The following is an 18,529-nucleotide window of genomic DNA, read 5'->3' as shown; positions in this document are numbered from 1 at the left end:
GGGGCTAAACCATGTCCCTTGGCACCACCTCTATTCAAGAAAGTAAAGAGAAGAAGAGGAGAAGGAAGAAGTGTGTGGGCTGTTTCTCAGAGCCTGTAAGAGTTCTTGGTTTTCCAAGGTTACAGTTGAGGCAGACACAGAAGGAAAGCAGGTTTCAAAACCTCCATGTTTTAGAGATAAATGTGTTGTCTGAGGGATAAAGGAGAGGGGTAATGTGCTTGGTTTGGCCTTTACAGGTGTCCTGGGCATGTGCTTCAGTTTCTCATCAGCAGGGTGGTGCAGAGGCTGAGATAGCTGTCAGGCAGTCCCCATCAGCACAGGGCCACAGTCTAAGGCAAATACAGAAGATGCTGCACTAGCCAAGGATTTTTAACACTGAGTGTAAATGGAGCAAACACAGAGAGCTTTGTGCACTGTTTCACTCAATGGAAGCTGAAAACTTCACTGCCATTCGAGCTGAGGTAGCTGAAGGGGGGCAGCTGGATTGTAACTATTAGAATGTGCCTGGAGGATTTTTGTCTTGTGTTATGTCAGGTGTAGTCCATCCTCAAACCTATATTTTCACTAGCAATGCCTATTTTAACTAGAAATGGTTAGAGCAATGCACAGAACAGAATGGCACAGGATTCTGTGACTAGAGCAGCAGAGGTGCAGTCAGCTCTCTACACTCTATGCGCTCTGCTGTGTCCCAGCTGGCAGAGCCCGTGGTGCAGACCTGAAACCCAACCAATCCAAGTCTAAGATGTCAGCTTTAGGGATTTTGCTGATGCATGAAACTGAAGCAAAGCCTTTGGATTTAAGGGCAGAGCTGAAGGTTGGGCACTTGTGTCTCTTTCAGGTACAGAGCAGTTGCCTCCTGGAGCCGCGTGCAGGGAATTGGAATCCCTATGATCACTGCCATTGAAATCTTCTCCATTTGGCTCCTGTCCTTCATCCTGGCTATTCCTGAAGCAATTGGCTTTGCTGTGGTACGCTTCAGGTACAAAGATGAAGATTATGTCACCTGCATGCTCAATCCTACAAATGACTTTATGTTGGTGAGTAACATCTTTTCTTCTCTTTTGGGAATCCACAGGTTAGGCAAGATACTGGCAGATAGTAGCTGAAGATGAGGCAGCAGTGTGCCCAGGTGGCCAGCAGAGCCAGTGGCATCCTGGCCTGGATCAGGAAGAGTGTGGCCAGCAGGACAAGGGAGGTTCTTCTGCCCCTGTGCTCAGCACTGGTCAGGCCACACCTTGAGTGCTGTGTCCAGTTCTGGGCTCCTCAATCCAAGAGAGATGTTGAGGTGCTGGAATGTCCCCACAGAAGGACAGCAAGGCTGGTGAGGGGCCTGGAGCACAGCCCTGTGAGGAGAGGCTGAGGGAGCTGGGGGTGTGCAGCCTGCAGAAGAGGAGGCTCAGGACAGACCTCATTGCTCTCTACAACTACCTGAAGGGAGGCTGTAGCCAGCTGGGGTTGGTCTCTTCTGCCAGGCAAGCAGCAACAGAAGAAGGGGACACAGTCTGAACTTGTGTCAGAGGAGGTCTAGGCTGGCTGTTAGGAGGAAGTTGTTGGCAGAGAGAGTGATTGGCATTGGAATGGGCTGCCCAGGGAGGTGGTGGAGTTGCTGTCCCTGGAGGTGTTGAAGCCAAGCCTGGCTGGGGCACTTAGTGCTGTGGTCTGGCTAGGGCTGGGTGCTAGGTTGGATTGGATGAGCTTGGAGGTCTCTTCCAACCTGGTTGATTCTATGATTCTATGATTATGATACTCTTCATTCATCCAGTGAAGTGCCAAATGTATTCTAATGTATATTGGTGCAGAGAATCCTTCACTTACTTCATCCTTGCTGTCTCAACTTGCAGCCAGAAGTATTAACTGGAACTAGAGAACAGTTTCTTTTCTTTGCCGCTGAGGATTCCCAACAGAGAAACGTTGCCATTCAGTCTTGTTTCAGTAGTGGCAAGGGTAGGCAGTCTTGGAAAGAGCTGTGTTTCTAGGGGCAGCTTGTGCCTGTCAAAAGCCATGTTTCACCAAGACTAGTCATCACTGTGCGCTGAGGAGCCAGCTCTTTTGGCAGAGGAAGAAAAGGTGGGGCCCTGCTCCAGTGTAACTTTTCCTTTCGATGAGCACTCACAAAGTCAACCAGAGACAGCTCCTTTGTTTACCAGAAATCATAGCCACAGATTTGACAGACTCACATCTCCAGCTTGGGCACTGTTAGCTGTCATCTAGAGACAGCAACATGAGAGCAAAACAAGTGCCTGAGACACACCAGGCTTCTCCAGCACTTCTCACAGCCCTTGCCTCTGCAGCTTAACTGTTGCCAGTACCCACATGAGCTTCTTCAAAGCAGGAGTTAATAGATCCTTATTGCATAGGGGGCCTGGGATTTTGGACCTGGCTTTACACTGAGGAATGGGAAAGTGGTGTCTTCATTTTTCGTTGGTGAACCTAAGTAGTGTCTTAATTTTCTCTTGGTGAACCCAAAGAACCCAGTTGCTGGTCACCCACTAAGTGAAAAGTAACAGCCATGTTCTGTGTTGTCTCAGCAGGTAGAGAGTGCAAGGACATTAAGTCTGGAGGAGACTTCTGTATTCTTTCCCAGGCTCAAATGTTTCATGACAGAGTGCAAATTTCCCTTCCCTGGCACTTCTCCAGAACATGGCTTGGGTCAAAAGGGAGACAGGAAATAAAAAGAGTGGATGGACCCTCACTGGATAAGGAATCAGCTGAATGGTGGCAGGCAGAGAGTGGTGATCAAGGCACAATGTCCACCTGGAGACCAGTGCCAAGTGGCATCCCTTAGGGGTCGGTGCTGGCACCAGTGCTGTGCAGCATCTTTGTCAGTCATATGGACAGAGGAATCAGTGCACCCTCAGCAAGCCTGCAGGTGACACCAAGCTGTGTGGCACAGTTGACTTGCTAGAGGGCAGGGATCCATCCAGAGGGACCTGGCCAGGCTGCAGAGATGTGCCCAGCCCAACCTCATAACATTCAACAAGGCCAAGTGTAAGGTCCTGCACCTGTGTGGGTGCAATCCCAAGCACAACTCCAGACTGGATGGGAAATGGCTGAGAGCAGCCCTGAGGAACAGGCTCTGGGGCTCTGGGGTGATGAAAAGCTCAGCATGAGCCTGCAGTGTGAGTGCAGCCCAGACAGCAACCCTGTGCTGGGCTGCAGCAAGAGCAGTGTGGGCAGCAGGGCAAGGGAGGGGATTCTGCCCCTTGGCTCTGCACTCCTCACACCCCACCTGCAGTCCTGGCTGCAGCTTTGGAGTCTCCAGCACAAGAAGGATATGAAAGTGTTGGAGCCAGTCCAGAGGAGGCCACAAAGATGCTCAGAGGGCTGCAGCAGCTCTGCTATGAGGACAGGCTGAGAGAGTTGGGGCTCTGCAGCCTGGAGAAGAGAAGGCTTTGAGGAGACCTTGCAGTGGCCTTCCAGTATCTGAAGAGGGCTACAGGAAGGCTGGGGAGGGACTATTGACAAGGTCTGGTAATGAGAGGATGAGGAGGAATGGGTTTGAACTGGCAGAGGGGAGATTGAAAGCAGATGTTAGGAAAGGGTTCTTTGCAGTGAGGGTGGTGAGACACTGGCACAGGTTGCCCAGGGAGGAAGATCACATTCAGTGCTTCTGTGCTCCACAACCTCCCTGGAGGTGTTCAAGGCCAGGTTGGATGAGGCCTTGAGTGACCTGTTCTAGTGGGAGGTGTCCCTCTCTATGGCGGAGGTTGGAACTGGCTGAGCTTTGAGGTCCCTTCCAGCCTAAACCATTCTGTTTCTATGATTAGTGGCTTTTGGAAGAGAGTAACTCTTGGCTGTGTCAGTCAAAACGAGGAGAGGCGTTTCAGTGTCTTGCTTGCAAGTATCAACATGAGAGTAAAATGGAAACACTCTTTTAGCCTTAACTACAGTATTTACTACCACATACACCACAACAAACAACCGAGTAGATTTTGGGAAGGCTTTATCCTTGACTTTTGTTTTGAACAGGAGCTTTACTCGTGTTTAAAGCTATCCGTGGAAGCTTGCTGCTAGAGCACGATTCCCAGGAGGCTGAGTGCACCAGGAAACTTGTTTCAAATGCACATTTCCTGTAGCAAACTGATTCCATGTGGGCTTTCAGGAAAAACAAAAGGATGTCTACTTCTCTTAAATCAGCCCCTCCTTGTGCTTTGATGTGAGCTTTGTGAAACTGAGTTTCCAAGGCTAATCATTTGCAGAGGTTCTTCACATAGGTCAGCAAAGCCAAGTCCTCATCCCCAGCAGCTGCCTTGCTCGGGATTGTGACCCACAGCTCTTACGTGACTGTGTGCTTGGGTGAAGCTCACCACAGCTGGCAGACTCCTGTGGCAGAAAGTTTTCCTTGTCAATATGCTGTGGATTCACACACAACACATTTTTTGTGTGCTGCCCAGAAAATATGATTCCAGTCTGGCTTGGAGGAGTTTGCTATGGAAAAAGTTAATTGTTTTCATGTATTTGCAATGCTTTCCTCTGCAGCAGGAGTGGTATTCAGTTTCCCCTCAGCACAGCCTCTTTAAACATGAGGCATATTGTTTTCTGGGCTTGTGCTGGCAGAGGGGGGAATTCTGGCCCCAAAGAAAAGTGCAAGTCTGCAGCAGGCCACAACCCCTCCTCACACCGAGATGAGGGAGAGGAGGAGAAGGAAGCAAGCTAAGTGCAGGGTTCTGCAGTTTGGCCACAACAACCCCAAGCAGCACTACAGGCTGCAGAGTGGCTGAGAGCAGCCAGGCAGAGAGGGACCTGGGGATGCTGGGAGAGAGTAGCTGAAGAGGAGGCAGCAGTGTGCCCAGGTGGGCAGCAGAGCCAATGGCATCCTGGGCTGGCTCAGGAGCAGTGTGGGCAGCAGGACAAGGGAGGTTCTTCTGTCCCTGTGCTCAGCACTGGTCAGGCCACACCTTGAGTGCTGTGTCCAGTTGTGGGCTCCTCAGTTCCAGAGAGATGTTGAGGTGCTTGAATGTGCCCACAGAAGGGCAGCAAGGCTGGTGAGGGGCCTGGAGCACAGCCCTGTGAGGAGAGGCTGAGGAAGCTGGGGGTGTGCAGCCTGCAGAAGAGGAGGCTCAGGACAGACCTCATTGCTCTCTACAACTACCTGAAGGGAGGCTGTAGCCAGGTGGGGTTGGTCTCTGCTGCCAGGCAAGCAGCAACAGAAGGAGGGGACACAGTCTGAAGTTGTGCCAGGGAGGTCTAGGCTGGCTGTTAGGAGGAAGTTGTTGTCAGAGAGAGTGATTGGCATTGGAATGGGCTGCCCAGGGAGGTGGTGGAGTCGCCGTCCCTGGAGGTGTTGAAGCCAAGCCTGGCTGGGGCACTTAGTGCCATGGTCTGGTTGACTGGCCAGGGCTGGGTGCTAGGTTGGACTGGAGGAGCTTGGAGATCTCTTCCAACCTGTTTGATTCTATGATTCCAAATGTTCCACGAGGTGAGGCTGTGGTCTAGATACCAGCAGCAGCCTCTACATCTGCAAGTTCTGTAAGCAGCTGCTTTAGGGCAGAGGGAGAAATCCAAAGCATTCCCTTTTCCTCAGCAAATCAATTTTCTAGTGTAACTCAAGTGGATTGTTAAATGAACATGATTAAATGCTGGTCAATTCAGTGCATTTTGGTTTTTGTCTTCATCATTCAAAGTTTAGTACTCCTGGCTTTGAAATATAAACAAGATGTCAGAAGTTGGGCTTTGCCAAGCAGGCTTCATCTAAGCCTCAGCTATTAGCATTTTGGTGTGGGAACTGTGATGTTACAAGAGCACATCCGCCAGGAATAAACAAGCTTGGGGAGAGATTGTGAGAAAGAAGGTTGCCTTTTGCACACATCCATCTCAGTGACTAAGAGCCCAGAGACAGGAAGCATTTAAAATGTCCTATTTCAGGGCACACTTTTGGCTGAGCATACAAGTTAAAACCCCCAAGGTACAATCTTTTCTTGACTCTGAGAGAGTCATCTACAGAAGAGAGTAATTTAAAGTGTTTTGTCAAGTGTAGGTTTCAGTGTAGTACATAAATGTATTCACTTAAACCATAGCTTAAAATGCCACAGCCAAATACTGCTGCTTTATTATGGCCCTTTGTGTGCTGTCACAAAGGCAAATGGTGTATGAAAGGCAAAGGGTTAACAGTAACTGTACCACTAGAAGCCACTCACCCCACTTAAGCTTTGCCTGTATCAGACAGACACTGCTGAAGTGGCTCCTATCTGCCCAGTACCTAAGCAAACCAACTCCCAATCTATGCCCTGATAGCCCAAGGTGATTAGACTCACAAGACATTCTGAGTTTTCCTTTTTTGGCCTCAGGACAGAAGCCATGGAGGTAAAAGCCATTTCCCGAGACAGGCTTTTAGTAAGGATTCTTATCTGCAGCTGACACTGCCTACATCTTGGCCTGGCTTTTTCATGCAAGTGGATTCCAGCCTGCATGGATGAGTGTAACTCCTCAGAAAACACAACCAAAACCACCTTAACTCCTTCCCAAGCCAGACTGCAACAAAGCTATAGGCAGCTATAAGAACTAGAGGATCCTTGTGTTCCCTCCCAACCCTGACTGCTTCTGTGCTTCTGATTCTGTGACTCTGCAAGGAAAACCAAATGGTCACACTGTCCTGATTCACAGATCCACAGAATGGGTTGGAAGGGACCTTTAAAGATCATCTAGTGTCAACCTCCTGCCGTAGGCAGGGACACCTTCCATCAGCATGGGTTGCTCAAGGCCTCATCCAGCCCAGCCTTGAACACTTCCACGACCTCCCTGGGCAACCTGTGCCAGTGTCTGACCACTCTCACTGTAAAGAATTTCTTCTTAATCTCCAGGCTCAGTCTGACAGCCTCAAGCTTACAGCTGTTCCCTCTTGTCCTCTCACTGCAAGGCCTTGCAAAAGGAGCTTATTCTGCCCCCAGACTCAGCACTGCTCAGGCCACACCTTGAGTGCTGTGTCCAGTTCTGGGCTTCTCAATTCAAGAGAGATGTTGAGGTGCTGGAAGGTGTCCAGAGAAGGGCAACAAAGCTGGTGAGGGGCCTGGAGCACAGCCCTGTGAGGAGAGGCTGAGGGAGCTGGGGGTGTGCAGCCTGCAGAAGAGGAGGCTCAGGGCAGAGCTCATTGCTGTCTGCATCTACCTGAAGGGAGGCTGTAGCCAGCTGGGGTTGGGCTCTTCTCCCAGGCAAGGAGCAACAGAACAAGAGGACACAGTCTCAAGTTGTGTCAGGCAGGTCTAGGCTGGATGTTAGGAGGAAGTTGTTGTCAGAGAGAGTGATTGGCATTGGAATGGGCTGCCCAGGGAGGTGGTGGAGTCACCATCCATGGAGGTGTTCAAGAATAGCCTGGCTGCGACACTTAGTGCCATGGGCTGGATGATTGTCTAGGGCTGGGCGCTAGCTTGGCCTGGATGAGCCTGGAGGTCTCTTCCAATCTGTTTGATTCTACGATTCCATGAAGTCCCTTCCCAGCTATCCTGCAGGCCCCTTTCAGGTACTGGAATGCTGCTGTAAGGCCTCCCTGGAGCCCTCATTCTCCACATTGGTCCAAAACAGATCCACTGTAAGAAAACTTCATCAATTTGTGTCATTGCCCTTTGCAAGGCTGTTCTGTGGTGCATTGCATTGAATCATAAGAAACATCTCTCTCTTTTTTTCCCTCCCTCCTCCAGTTTTACAAGGATGCAAAAGACTGGTGGCTGTTTGGTTTCTACTTCTGCATGCCTCTGGCCTGCACTGCCATCTTTTACACGCTAATGACCTGCGAAATGTTGAACAGAAGAAACAGCAACCTGAGAATTGCTCTCAGTGAACACCTTAAGCAGGTAAACATTAAGAGCAGCAATGCCTGAAGACACTCTTCTCTCTTTGGGTTACCTTAGAAATGTTTCACAGTGCACTTAAAACCAGCAGATGACTGAAACAGAAAGTAAGGACGTGGGTTACTGATGACTGTAAGTGCAACTCCGAACAGAGTGAGCCATAGTGCAAGGAGGCTTTGAAGACAGCACGCTCAGGAAAGTAGCCAGCTTCTGCCTTTCCTTAGGTATTCATGACTGTTGTGCTTCCCTGCTCTTTAACCTCCCACCACTGCTAGCTAAATGCTTTGAAATGTAGCTACAAAGACTTGCCAAAGCCGTGTTTCCTTTTAGTCATAAAGATAGGACTCCACAGGTCCTTCTCTACTTTGGGCACACTTTGATATGCAGCTTTCAGTTTGGCATAAAAAGCAGTTGTGGAATAACCTGGTGTAGAGCAGAGTGGGGTTGGGTTTTTTTCCCAGGGCTCTTGCACTGTTTGCAGTAGCGCTGCAGCAGCTGCTTTGAACAGGGCAAGAGGAGACCAGCACAAACAAGTGATCACAGAGCAAAGCCCCTCAGACAACCGTCAGACCTCCCCTCGTGGTTCCCGCAGCACTGTCTGATGTTTGATTCCAAACTGCAATGTGAAAAACAATCTGCAGCTTTCCCCCTCTGTTAACATCAGCCCCTCAAGTCCCACTCTTCCTTTCAAATTCCACAGCCACTGATGTGAATCCCTAAAGCAAGTCCCCTACCCAACAGAGTTCTCTCAGAGGTTCCTCCTCTGCTGGGTCATTCCAGAGCAGGGCAGACTGCAAAATCCTCTCCTTGTCCAGATCCTTCACTTTTTCCCCTCATCAAGCTCCAGGGCCTCTGAAGCAGTCTGTCTAGGGCCATGCACTACCCCACCCCTTAGAGCTGGAATGCTATGTAGAGGGTGGGGGAATCCACCCTCCAGCTTTTCCGTCCTGCTGCGCAGGGCCCAGCAAGCTCCTCAGCCTGGGTGCTGGAGGATGACTTTATGGCATGATTTACAAATGCCTGTCATTTGAACTGTTGCCTTTTGCCCTTATTTCTCCTTTCCTTCCCTCCCTCCAGCCCTCTCCACATGAATTTCTAGACATGATCCTTTTTGCACTTAGATAAAGACTGCTATTACAAGAAAGAGGAAACAACAACAGTCGTAATCAAAGCCTAACAAGATGGATTGTGTCCACACGTTTGACTTTTTAATGACAGAGCCTTGCAGTGCTTGTTACTGCCACAGTGCAGTGGCACTTCCAGAAGAGGTTATTCTTACCCCTTGGTATGCTTCTCTTTATCCTATGCCTACCAAACACCCCTGGTATGCACTGTCAAAAACCCACCAAAGCATCTGTAAATCTCTAGAGCCACATAAAATATCCATTGCACTGAAATTACTTCCTGCCTAAGTATGATGAGATTAAGCTGTAGTGCAGACATTCCTGGAGTCTCCTTTGAAGAGGAACTATTTACTTAAGAACATCAACATCACAAGGACCACCTAGCAGACTAACCCTCCTCTGCAGTATCCTTCTGTCCATGCTGCACGCTAAACAGGCAAGAACAGATCAGAGACAGTTTGACATCCTGATTGGCTATGTGGCTGAAGGGAGCTTTTGCTGCCAACTGATTTGGGGGCCTTAGGTTTGCAGATTGCCCCACCTCAGGAATGTGCTTTATCGAGGAAGTGTGATCTCAGTTCCCACTTTTCTTGCCATGGTCTGGTTGATTGGCTAGGGCTGGGTGCTAGGTTGGACTGGATGAGCTTGGAGGTCTCTTCCAACCTGGTTGATTCTATGACTCTATGATGTCTGACTTGATCTTCAGCAGTGGTAGATGACCAGCACAGCAGGCTGTGCAGAATCCAGTGCTGGCTGTACAGTAAAACTCCTCTGGTTGTCAGACTGAAGACCACAACCCAGTATTACTTAGGGTTTTGGTCTCGTGCCAGTGCTTCCACAGAAGGCATTACCACCCCAAAAGCCAACTAATCAGTTTCTTGCTAAGTAGAGGATGAAATGCAGTATTTGTTAGAACAGTGACAGTTTGATGAAAACCAGGGGAGGATAAAATGTTGTGGGGCAAATGTTTACTTCCAGATAGAAAGAGAATCTGTTCTCTGAGTTAGCAGATGCGTGGCCTTTTGCATCTCCAGTCCAGCCAGTGTTAAGTATCACTTCTAGAGGGAGTTGGTCTGAGTTAGTTGCACATTTCTGAAGAAAGGGAGTTTATCTAAGGAATTGCCAGGAACTAATCCAATGTGGAGGAATAAGAGACCTTATAGTGGCCTTCCAGTATCTGTAAAGGGACCTACAGGAAGGCTGGGGAGGGACTATTGAGAAGGTCTTGTAATGACAGGACAAGGGGGAATGGGTTTAAACTGGCAGAGGGGAGATTCAAACTAGATGTTAGGAAAGGGTTCTTTGCAGTGAGGGTGGTGAGAGCCTGGCACATGTTGCTGTGCTAGTTTGAAGCTAGCTAGAATGTTTTGGTGAGAAGAACTAGATTACAGGCTGTGAGAGACAAACAAGGGTGATGTCTACTTCACTCATAGGCTTTCTGAGATGTATCAAAACAAGAATCCAGACATGGATAAGGCACTTCATCTTGGGGCACTGCCTGAGCTGCACTTCTCTGTAGCCTCTCTGCCATCTCTCTAATTAATCCATTTTGCTTCCTAACCCCCTGGCCAGACTTCCATTCTTCCTTGGGACTGAGGTAAGGTTGAGAGAGGTGGGAGAAGGTGGAAGGGTGGTTGGGAGCCCCTCCTGGGGACTCAGGTTTCTGGGAGGGGATTTGTGTTTGTGTATTACCTTGTATATTTCTGTATATAAATGTATATACTGTACATATCTGCTTGTATATTGTGCTAGCTGTAAATATAAGCTTCATTCAATTTCTGGAGCTGGCTGAGTCTAGTCTGGGTGACTTCCAAAGTGTGGGGGGGTGAGTAACACCCAAACCATCACAGTTGCCCAGGGAGGTGGTGGAGCATGGAAGCACTGAATCGATCACATTTGGTGCTTCTGTGCTCCACAACCTCCCTGGGGGTGTTCAAGGCCAGGTTGGATGACCAGGCCAGGTTGGTTGCCTTGAGCGACCTGTTCTAGTGGGAGGTGTCCCTGCCAATGGCAGGGAGTTGGAACTGGATAAGCTTTGAAGTCCCCTCCAACCTAAACCATTCTGTGATCTCTACGGAAACAGTTCAGGGGCATCAGGTAGCCTGGAAGCTGCACTTTGGGAATCCTGATGTGCTTCACCTAGGTTTCCTTGCTGACCACAGCACTGTGCTGCAGCCACTTAAGCAGCAGGAGTGAGACTCGGGGTCATGGTTGTCTTTCCTTCTTTTCCCAGCGCCGAGAAGTTGCAAAGACAGTTTTCTGCTTAGTGGTGATCTTTGCTCTCTGCTGGTTCCCTCTCCACCTCAGCCGGATACTGAAGAAAATGGTTTACAACGAAAGAGACCCTGGCAGATGTGAGCTGCTCAGGTACTGCACTTCCCTTGTGTCTCTCTCTCTCCTGACTGGCAGGCATCTGGAGGTCGTGTGAGAAGTGTTACTGTGGTCTTCCAAGAGGAACGTCACTCTGGTGTTCTTGTATCAGAAGGGATGTGCTTAGTAGGTTAAGAGAGGCCCTTCTGGCCCTCTACTGTGCCCTGATGAGGCTGCATCTGGAGTACTGTGTCCAGTTCTGGGCCCCCCAGTTCAAGAGGGACATAGAACTGCTTGAAAGAGTCCAGTACAGAGCCATAGAGCTGATAAAGGGAATGAAACACCTCTCTTATGAGGAGAGCCTGAGGCAGCTGGGGCTCTTTAGCTTGGAGAAAAGGAGACTGAGAGGTGACCTCATCAATGTTTATGAAGATGTGCAGGGTGAGTGCCAGGAGGCTGGAGCCAGGCTCTGCTGGGTGGTGCCCAGTGACAGGACAAGGGGCAATGGTGGAAGCTGAGGCATAGCAGGTTTCATTTAAACATGAGGAGGATTTTTTTTCCCTGTGAAGTTGACAGAGCACAGGAACAGACTGCCCAGGAGGGTCGTGGAGCCTCCTTCTCTGGAGATATTCAGAACCTGCCTGGACACATTCCTGTGTGATCTGGTATAGGAGATCCTGCTCTGGCAGGGGGGTGGACTGGATGAGCTTTGGCGGTCCCTTGTAGCCCCTGACGCTGTGTGATTCTGTGGTTCTGGCTTTCCAGCTGCACCCATTTCCAGGGGATTCAGTTAGGATGGGCTTGCATGGTTTCAGTCAGTGCTGTCTGTAACCATTCCTCTGGATATCATGGATGTCTGAGATGGGTTATTGTACACCTGCTTGGTGTCTTGTACACCTGTGAGTTAGGCAAGAGAGAACCTACTACAAGAGGGGTGTGGAGATGCTGGAGTGTGTCCAGAGAAGGGCCAGGAGGATGCTCAGAGGGCTGCAGCAGCTCTGCTGTGAGCACAGACTGAAAGAGTTGGGGCTGTGCAGGCTGGAAAAGAGGAGGCTCCCAGGAGACCTTCTTGTGGCCTTCCAGGATCTGAAGGGGGCCTACAGAAATGCTGGGGAGGGACTTTTTAGGCTCTCAGTTAGTGACAGGACTGGGGGGAATGGAGCAAAGCTGGAGGTGGGTAGGTTCAGCCTGGACATGATGAAGTTCTTCAGCATGAGATTGGTGAGGGCCTGGAATGGGTTGCCCAGGAAGGTGGTTGAGGCCCCATCCCTGGAGGTGTTTAAGGCCAGGCTGGATGAGGCTGTGGCCAGCCTGATCTAGGGTAGGGTGTCCCTGGGCATGGCAGGGTGGCTGTAACTGGCTGATCTTTGTGGTCCCTTCCAACTTTGACTGATTCTATGATTCTGACTTGCTGTGGTGACAGAAGAGATTGTAACCACAAAGAGCATGGATGCTTCCACAGCATACAAACAGTTTCAGTGCTTTGCTTTCTCTTCTCCTGCCTAGTTTCCTGCTGCCACTGGATTATATCAGCATCAACCTGGCCACCATGAACTCTTGCATAAACCCAATAGCTCTGTATTTTGTGAGCAAGAAGTTTAAAAATTGTTTCCAGGTAAGATCTTCTCAATATGATTTTATGCCCAGATAATGAACTGCATTAAAGCTCTTTGTTATTGCCTAGTTTGAACAGTTGGGAGAAAAGGAATGAAAGATTCCAGCCTGTGTAGTTTACCAGCGAGCAGCACATGTAGCTCACATTCCAAACTGGAAGTGCAACCATCCCCTTTATCTGACATGCTAAACCAGTACATGAGGTTGACACAGCACTGCTATGTAAACATGTAAGCTGAGCTAAACATGCTCTTGTAAGTGCTGTGCTCTCTGTGTGACATGTACATGAAACAGAATTTGGATCACAGGATGTCAGGGGTTGGAAGGGACACAAAGAGATCATTGAGTCCAATCCTCCTGCCAGAGCAGGACCACACAATCTAGCTCAGGTCACACAGGAACACATCCAGACAGGCCTTGAAAGGCTCCAAACAAGGAGACTCCACAACTTCTCTGGGCAGCCTGTGCCAGTGCTCTGGGACCCTTCCAGTCAAGAAGTTCCCCTTGTGTTGAGCTGGAACCTGCTGTGCTGCAGCTTCCATCCATTGCTTCTTGTCCTATCCCAGGGAGCAGTGAGCAGAGCCTGTCCCCCTCCTCTTGACCCCCAGCCCTCAGATAGTTATGAACACTGATTAAATCCCCTCTCAGTCTTCTCTTCTCCAGACCAAGCAGCCCCAGGTCCCTCAGCCTCTCCTCATCAGGCAGTGCTCCAGTTTGCCTCTCTAGATGAAGACCAAGAACACAGAACACAGGAGTCCAAGCTGCCTGCACTTCAACAATCCCATGAATGAGTAAACCTTTCAGGCTTGAACACCAAGGCAGGCAGCTGAGTTGCCTTTGGCATTTAAATATGCACTATGGCTTTTACCTGCATTTTCCCAGTTCCTACACATGGAAACACATTTTAAGAAAATGAGAGTTAAGAAAGGAATGGCATGGGAAAGGAGGATTGAAATAGCCTTATCTGCAAAAGGGGGGGAAAGGACAACAGGACTCTATCATTGAACTTTTCAAGTCTGAGAACAGGTTAAGAAGGAGAAGTAGCAGTGGGTACTGCCAGGCTGCTCCTCAGCAGAACCAAGAACCATAGAACTGCTGAGGGTGGAAGAGAGCTTTGAGATCAAGGCCAGCTGCTCACTTCGAGCTCTCAGTCCCAGACTGTCCTTCAAAATAAAATTACCATCCAATAACTCTAAGGAATTTTCAGCTATTATTTGATGCTTCCCACCTACTCATTATAGCTCTCCCTTTCCCTTCTAGTACCAAGGCCCTAACTCTTCCCCCTAAGGAAGAATTAGGCACTAGTTTTTGTGAAGGGAGGGGAGATGAAGAATCCTTTCTTCTCCTTTCAGAGGAGCCTGCCTGTGCAGAACCTAGGAGTATGATCTTCAGTGACCCTCTGTTCCTAACTGTGAAATATTCTCCACCTCAGTATATCCCCTGCCCCTTTCCCTTAAATAATGTTGTCTTCTTCCAAGACATATGAAGAGACCCAAGCCAGAGGCTGAGGGACTTCTCTCTTTTCCCTTACATGCTCAGCAGCATACTGATCCCTAGCTATGGAGGCCAGTGATATGGAAGGAAAAAGCCAACAACCCAACTCACACAATATGTATCATGTTCAGTCAGGTCTCAGTCTATTTACCTTGGTCAAACATATTTCCCCTTCTGATCCTGTGAAAGCTTTTCTTAGATAAGAGGCACAGCCTGAGCCTGATTCTCTGTGTTTGTGATATTTGACCACGAGAATTATTTATATCCTAGGATAAAACATTTGCTGCCTCCAGCTAGAATTGTCTGCTCATTTCTGAATGAAAAACAGGGTTGCCAATCTGCATAGAGTTGATAGATTTGTGTGAATGGTTTCTTTAGTGGTACTTTTTTTTCTTTGCTTTCCAGTCCTGCCTTTGCTGCTGCTGCTCCCAGTCTAAAAGTCTGGTGACCTCAGTGCCCATGAACGGAACGAGCATTCAGTGGAAAAATCAAGAACTAAACAATCACAACACAGATCGAAGCAGCCACAAAGACAGCATAAACTGAAAGCTGAGGGCTCTGGTAGCACTTCAGAATCCCAGAAGAAAGGAAAAGTCACATCCAAGCTGTTTCAGCAGGAAGCCCAGTGACTGTGCCATAATCAGTTCAGACATGTGCAGCCTTGTACCTAATTCTAGAGGTGGCTGAGCAGATTGACTGATTGCAACTGCGATGTTCTGTGAACTGAGATGCACTGGATGGTAACTCTGCCTCTGACAGTGACATGGGTGGGATCAGGACACCAAAGAACTGACTCGAACTGCACAGGTGGTTTGCTCTCTGAACCAAGCAGCAACTGCCCCGTGTCTGTGACTGGTACAATGTAACCATATTTCCTGATTAACACCTAAAATTAATGGCTCCGGAGTCTCTCAGAAGATATCAACATGGAATCTGTCTGTGACTGCATTTTCTCTCTGCCTGTTTGTCCTTTAACTGTCACTGGTGCAGTGGATATGGACCACACAGCACCAGTATGTTTTGCATGTTGTTGTTTTTACAGGTTTTACCTTGGAAAATATTTTGGTCCACACCAGTTATTTTATTTCCTTACGCTACAGTGGGTCAGGACATTAACTTGGGCAGTTCACTTTTGTAGCACTTCAGTACTCAAAAATAGGAGGAGACCATTTAAAGTAGCATCAACATTGGCACTTAAACACAGATTAATACCAAGGAGGGGGGGGAAAAGAGGTGTTAATAATACAGTACTATACTGTGTTATTTATTCTAATGCTTTGTACAAAATAAGCATAATAAACATATTCTATATCAGCAAAAAAATGAGAGATGCCCACAGAGGGGCACCTTCCAATGTGTTTTTAATTAACCTGCCATGTTAATTCTTAATCTATATGAATCTATTAATCTACTTAGACTATAGCTGTGTGAAACTGAAGTGGAAATGAGGGTCAATGGAACACAGTGAAACATTAAGGCCAGGCTGGATGTGGCTCTGAGCTACCCAATCTAGCACGAGGTGTCCCTGCCCATGGCTGGGGGGATTGGAACTGGATGATCTGTGAGGTCCCATCCAACCCTGACAATTCTGTGTGTGATTATGAAAGCTGCCCAAAGAGTTCTGAGGAGGTGGTTTGATCATGACAGTCCTGCACAGCCTTACGTAGTCATTGTCAACATGAAGTTACAGTGAATGCAGGGCTGGGAAAGTCCAGACCAGCTGGATGTGCCTATGCTGACAGAGCTCTTTGTCTTCCTCTCCCAGCACTCAAAGAGTTTACTGGGGTTTGATACATCACCAGCACTGTGAACCATACAAATGCCATGGAAATGCAAAGAGAACACTGCCTGCATACATGTAAACCACTGATTGGCTGATTATTTTGATCCAGTGTGGTCACCTGGCAACTGGCTAACAGTTGTACACAGCCAGATGTTATGGTTGGACCTGATGATCACAGGATGTGAGGGGTTGCAAGGGACCCGAAGAGACCATCGAGAGGTCTTTTCCAACCAGGTGATTCTATGATTCCATCTTTGGCTCTGAAACCTTTCAGTACGCCTCTGGTTGAGCAGTGGAACTCAGTAGTGCGGTGTCATGTGTAAGATGTCTCAGCACAGCTCTGCTGGGGCAGTCAGAGCAGGCCTAGTGCTGGGCTAAGGAGCAGCAAGTAAAACTCCACTCACTTGTAAACATCCGTTCCAGTCCAGGGAAAGAGACTGTCCTGCATGTCTGGATTCCCCGGGTCCAAGTGCTAGTGCCTACAGTGCCTTCTGCTGCACGGGTTTCCCAAATGTTTACATTCACACACATCTAAAGCATATTAAAAAGAAGTTCTTGAAATGGGTGGATTTATTTTCCTGTGTGTTTTTCTCTCCGTGTGGAAGTTTGTGCACCTCTGTTGCAAACCTAAATCCAGTCTGCCAGCAGCACTCTGCAGGACTGCCTGAGAGCATGGTACTGAGTGGGGCTTGGCTGAGTTTTATTCCAAACAGCTCATCCTCCAACTGTCTCACAAATCACAGTGAGTGAGCTGCAATGCTTTCCTCTGAGCAGGCTGAATTACTGCGTCACTGACATCCTGACACATGCACTGAGCAGATGACCAAGGTACGCTGCCCCTTCTTTACTTCAAGGCAGGAAAAGAGCCTTCCTCCCTTCTGTTATTTGCCTGCTGGTTAGATGAGCCCCCAGATTCATTCTGTACCAGCAAATCAATAATCCGATTGTCTTTTCTGTCTACATGAGACAGTGAGCAGCACAGGCAAACTCCTACAAATAAAACCATCTACCTGCAAAGGTTTCAGCCCCTGAAGCAGATTGATTTCTTAGGCTTTACCAGCACTGACACCAACCACATGTCATGAAAAGCTAACAGTTTTCCTTCCAGCATTAATACTTCAAACACCTATTGCTTTCAAACCAAGAGCTGGCTCTGCTATGTGGCAGGGATATATGCACAGGCACACACAAATCATAGTCTAAGCTGGTCCAGCCTAGATGGAAAAATCATCTTCCTCCTCCCCAAAGAGCTGAGTGACCTTAGTGGCAGCATGACAAAGTACAAAACTTTCCAACTCAAGGGAAGAAGAGGGTGATGTGTCCAGCAGACATGAGATGTGAGACACTCTGCCTCCCAGAATGCTTCAGAATCGTTTGCAGAGGCTCACATTGTAATCAAAGCCTGCAAAAACTAATTGGTGGTCCTCATTCCATCTCCTCCAGCCAGTGGAAGGACAGACAGAGCCCAACAGTGACAAATGAGGTCTCGGGAGGTCTCAGCCTCTTCTTTGCCGCTCTGATGTCTAAGAATGTCTATTCCAATGTCTGAGAATGCTCCACAGTGCTTAATTTATTGGATAACTGGAGGGTTGTTTCCCTGTTGAGCCTCAAAATTGATTACAAATAACTGAACAGGCAGTGCATGCCTCAGCTCAAGCAAGGCTGCTTCCCCACTCCTTCGTAACCCCACTTGCCACGCTGCGCCTAGAACTGCTTAGCAGTCCCAGACGTGTTAGCAACAATTTGCTTCAGTGGGTGCCAGGATGGAAAATGGAAAGGATTGACCAACCCAAATAAACAAACAATGCAATTCCAGAACGATTTTTAGCTCACTAGGGAGCTGAAAATCTATTCCAAATGCTGCTTCAACTACATCTTGTACAAATACTCCAATATTTTTTCCAAAACTATACTCTCCAAGCCCATGGCAATGTAGGCTGCATAACAATTGGATAAAACATCAACAGAGAAACCTTTTCATCTTTAGCAATCAAAGTCTGATGAAGACCTGCTAGACATTTTCACTCTTAATTACTTTTCACTGTCCATTACCCTGAGAACTCAGCCAATTATAGGTCGCACTGGATGACCTTGGAGGTCTCTTCCAACCTGGTTGATTCTATGATTCTAGAATTCTATGATTCAAGCCCTGTAAGGAGAGGGTGAGGGAGCTGGGAGTGTGCAGCCTGCAGAAGAGGAGGCTCAGGACAGACCTCACTGCTTTCTACAACTACCTGAAGGGAGGCTGTAGCCAGGTGGGGTTGGACTCTTCTGCCAGGCAAGCAGCAACAGAAGAAGGGGACACAGTCTTAACCTGGGCCAGGGGAGGTCTAGGCTGGATGTTAGGAGGAAGTTGTTGTCAGAGAGAGTGATTGGCATTGGAATGGGCTGCCCAGGGAGGTGGTGGAGTTGCTGTCCCT

General features: G+C 48.5%; 1 protein-coding gene across 1 annotated transcript in view; it reads left to right on the top strand.

The window, feature by feature from the left end:
- EDNRA (endothelin receptor type A) overlaps positions 1–15,649 on the top strand; it is a 30,613-nt gene extending 14,964 nt beyond the window's left edge. Inside the window, exons 4-8 of the mRNA XM_064149452.1 lie at positions 839–1,037; positions 7,635–7,787; positions 11,142–11,275; positions 12,725–12,833; positions 14,732–15,649. Coding sequence (XP_064005522.1) covers positions 839–1,037; positions 7,635–7,787; positions 11,142–11,275; positions 12,725–12,833; positions 14,732–14,872 — 736 coding nt within the window. The 3' untranslated portion in view covers positions 14,873–15,649. The remainder of the gene's footprint in view (positions 1–838; positions 1,038–7,634; positions 7,788–11,141; positions 11,276–12,724; positions 12,834–14,731) is intronic.
- Positions 15,650–18,529: the final 2,880 nt, after the last annotated feature.

This window comes from Pogoniulus pusillus, chromosome 10 (genome assembly GCF_015220805.1).
Source record: "Pogoniulus pusillus isolate bPogPus1 chromosome 10, bPogPus1.pri, whole genome shotgun sequence".
Lineage (NCBI taxonomy): Eukaryota > Metazoa > Chordata > Aves > Piciformes > Lybiidae > Pogoniulus > Pogoniulus pusillus.
Note: the sequence above shows the minus strand (reverse complement) of the source record. Positions and strands in the feature narration are given on the sequence as shown.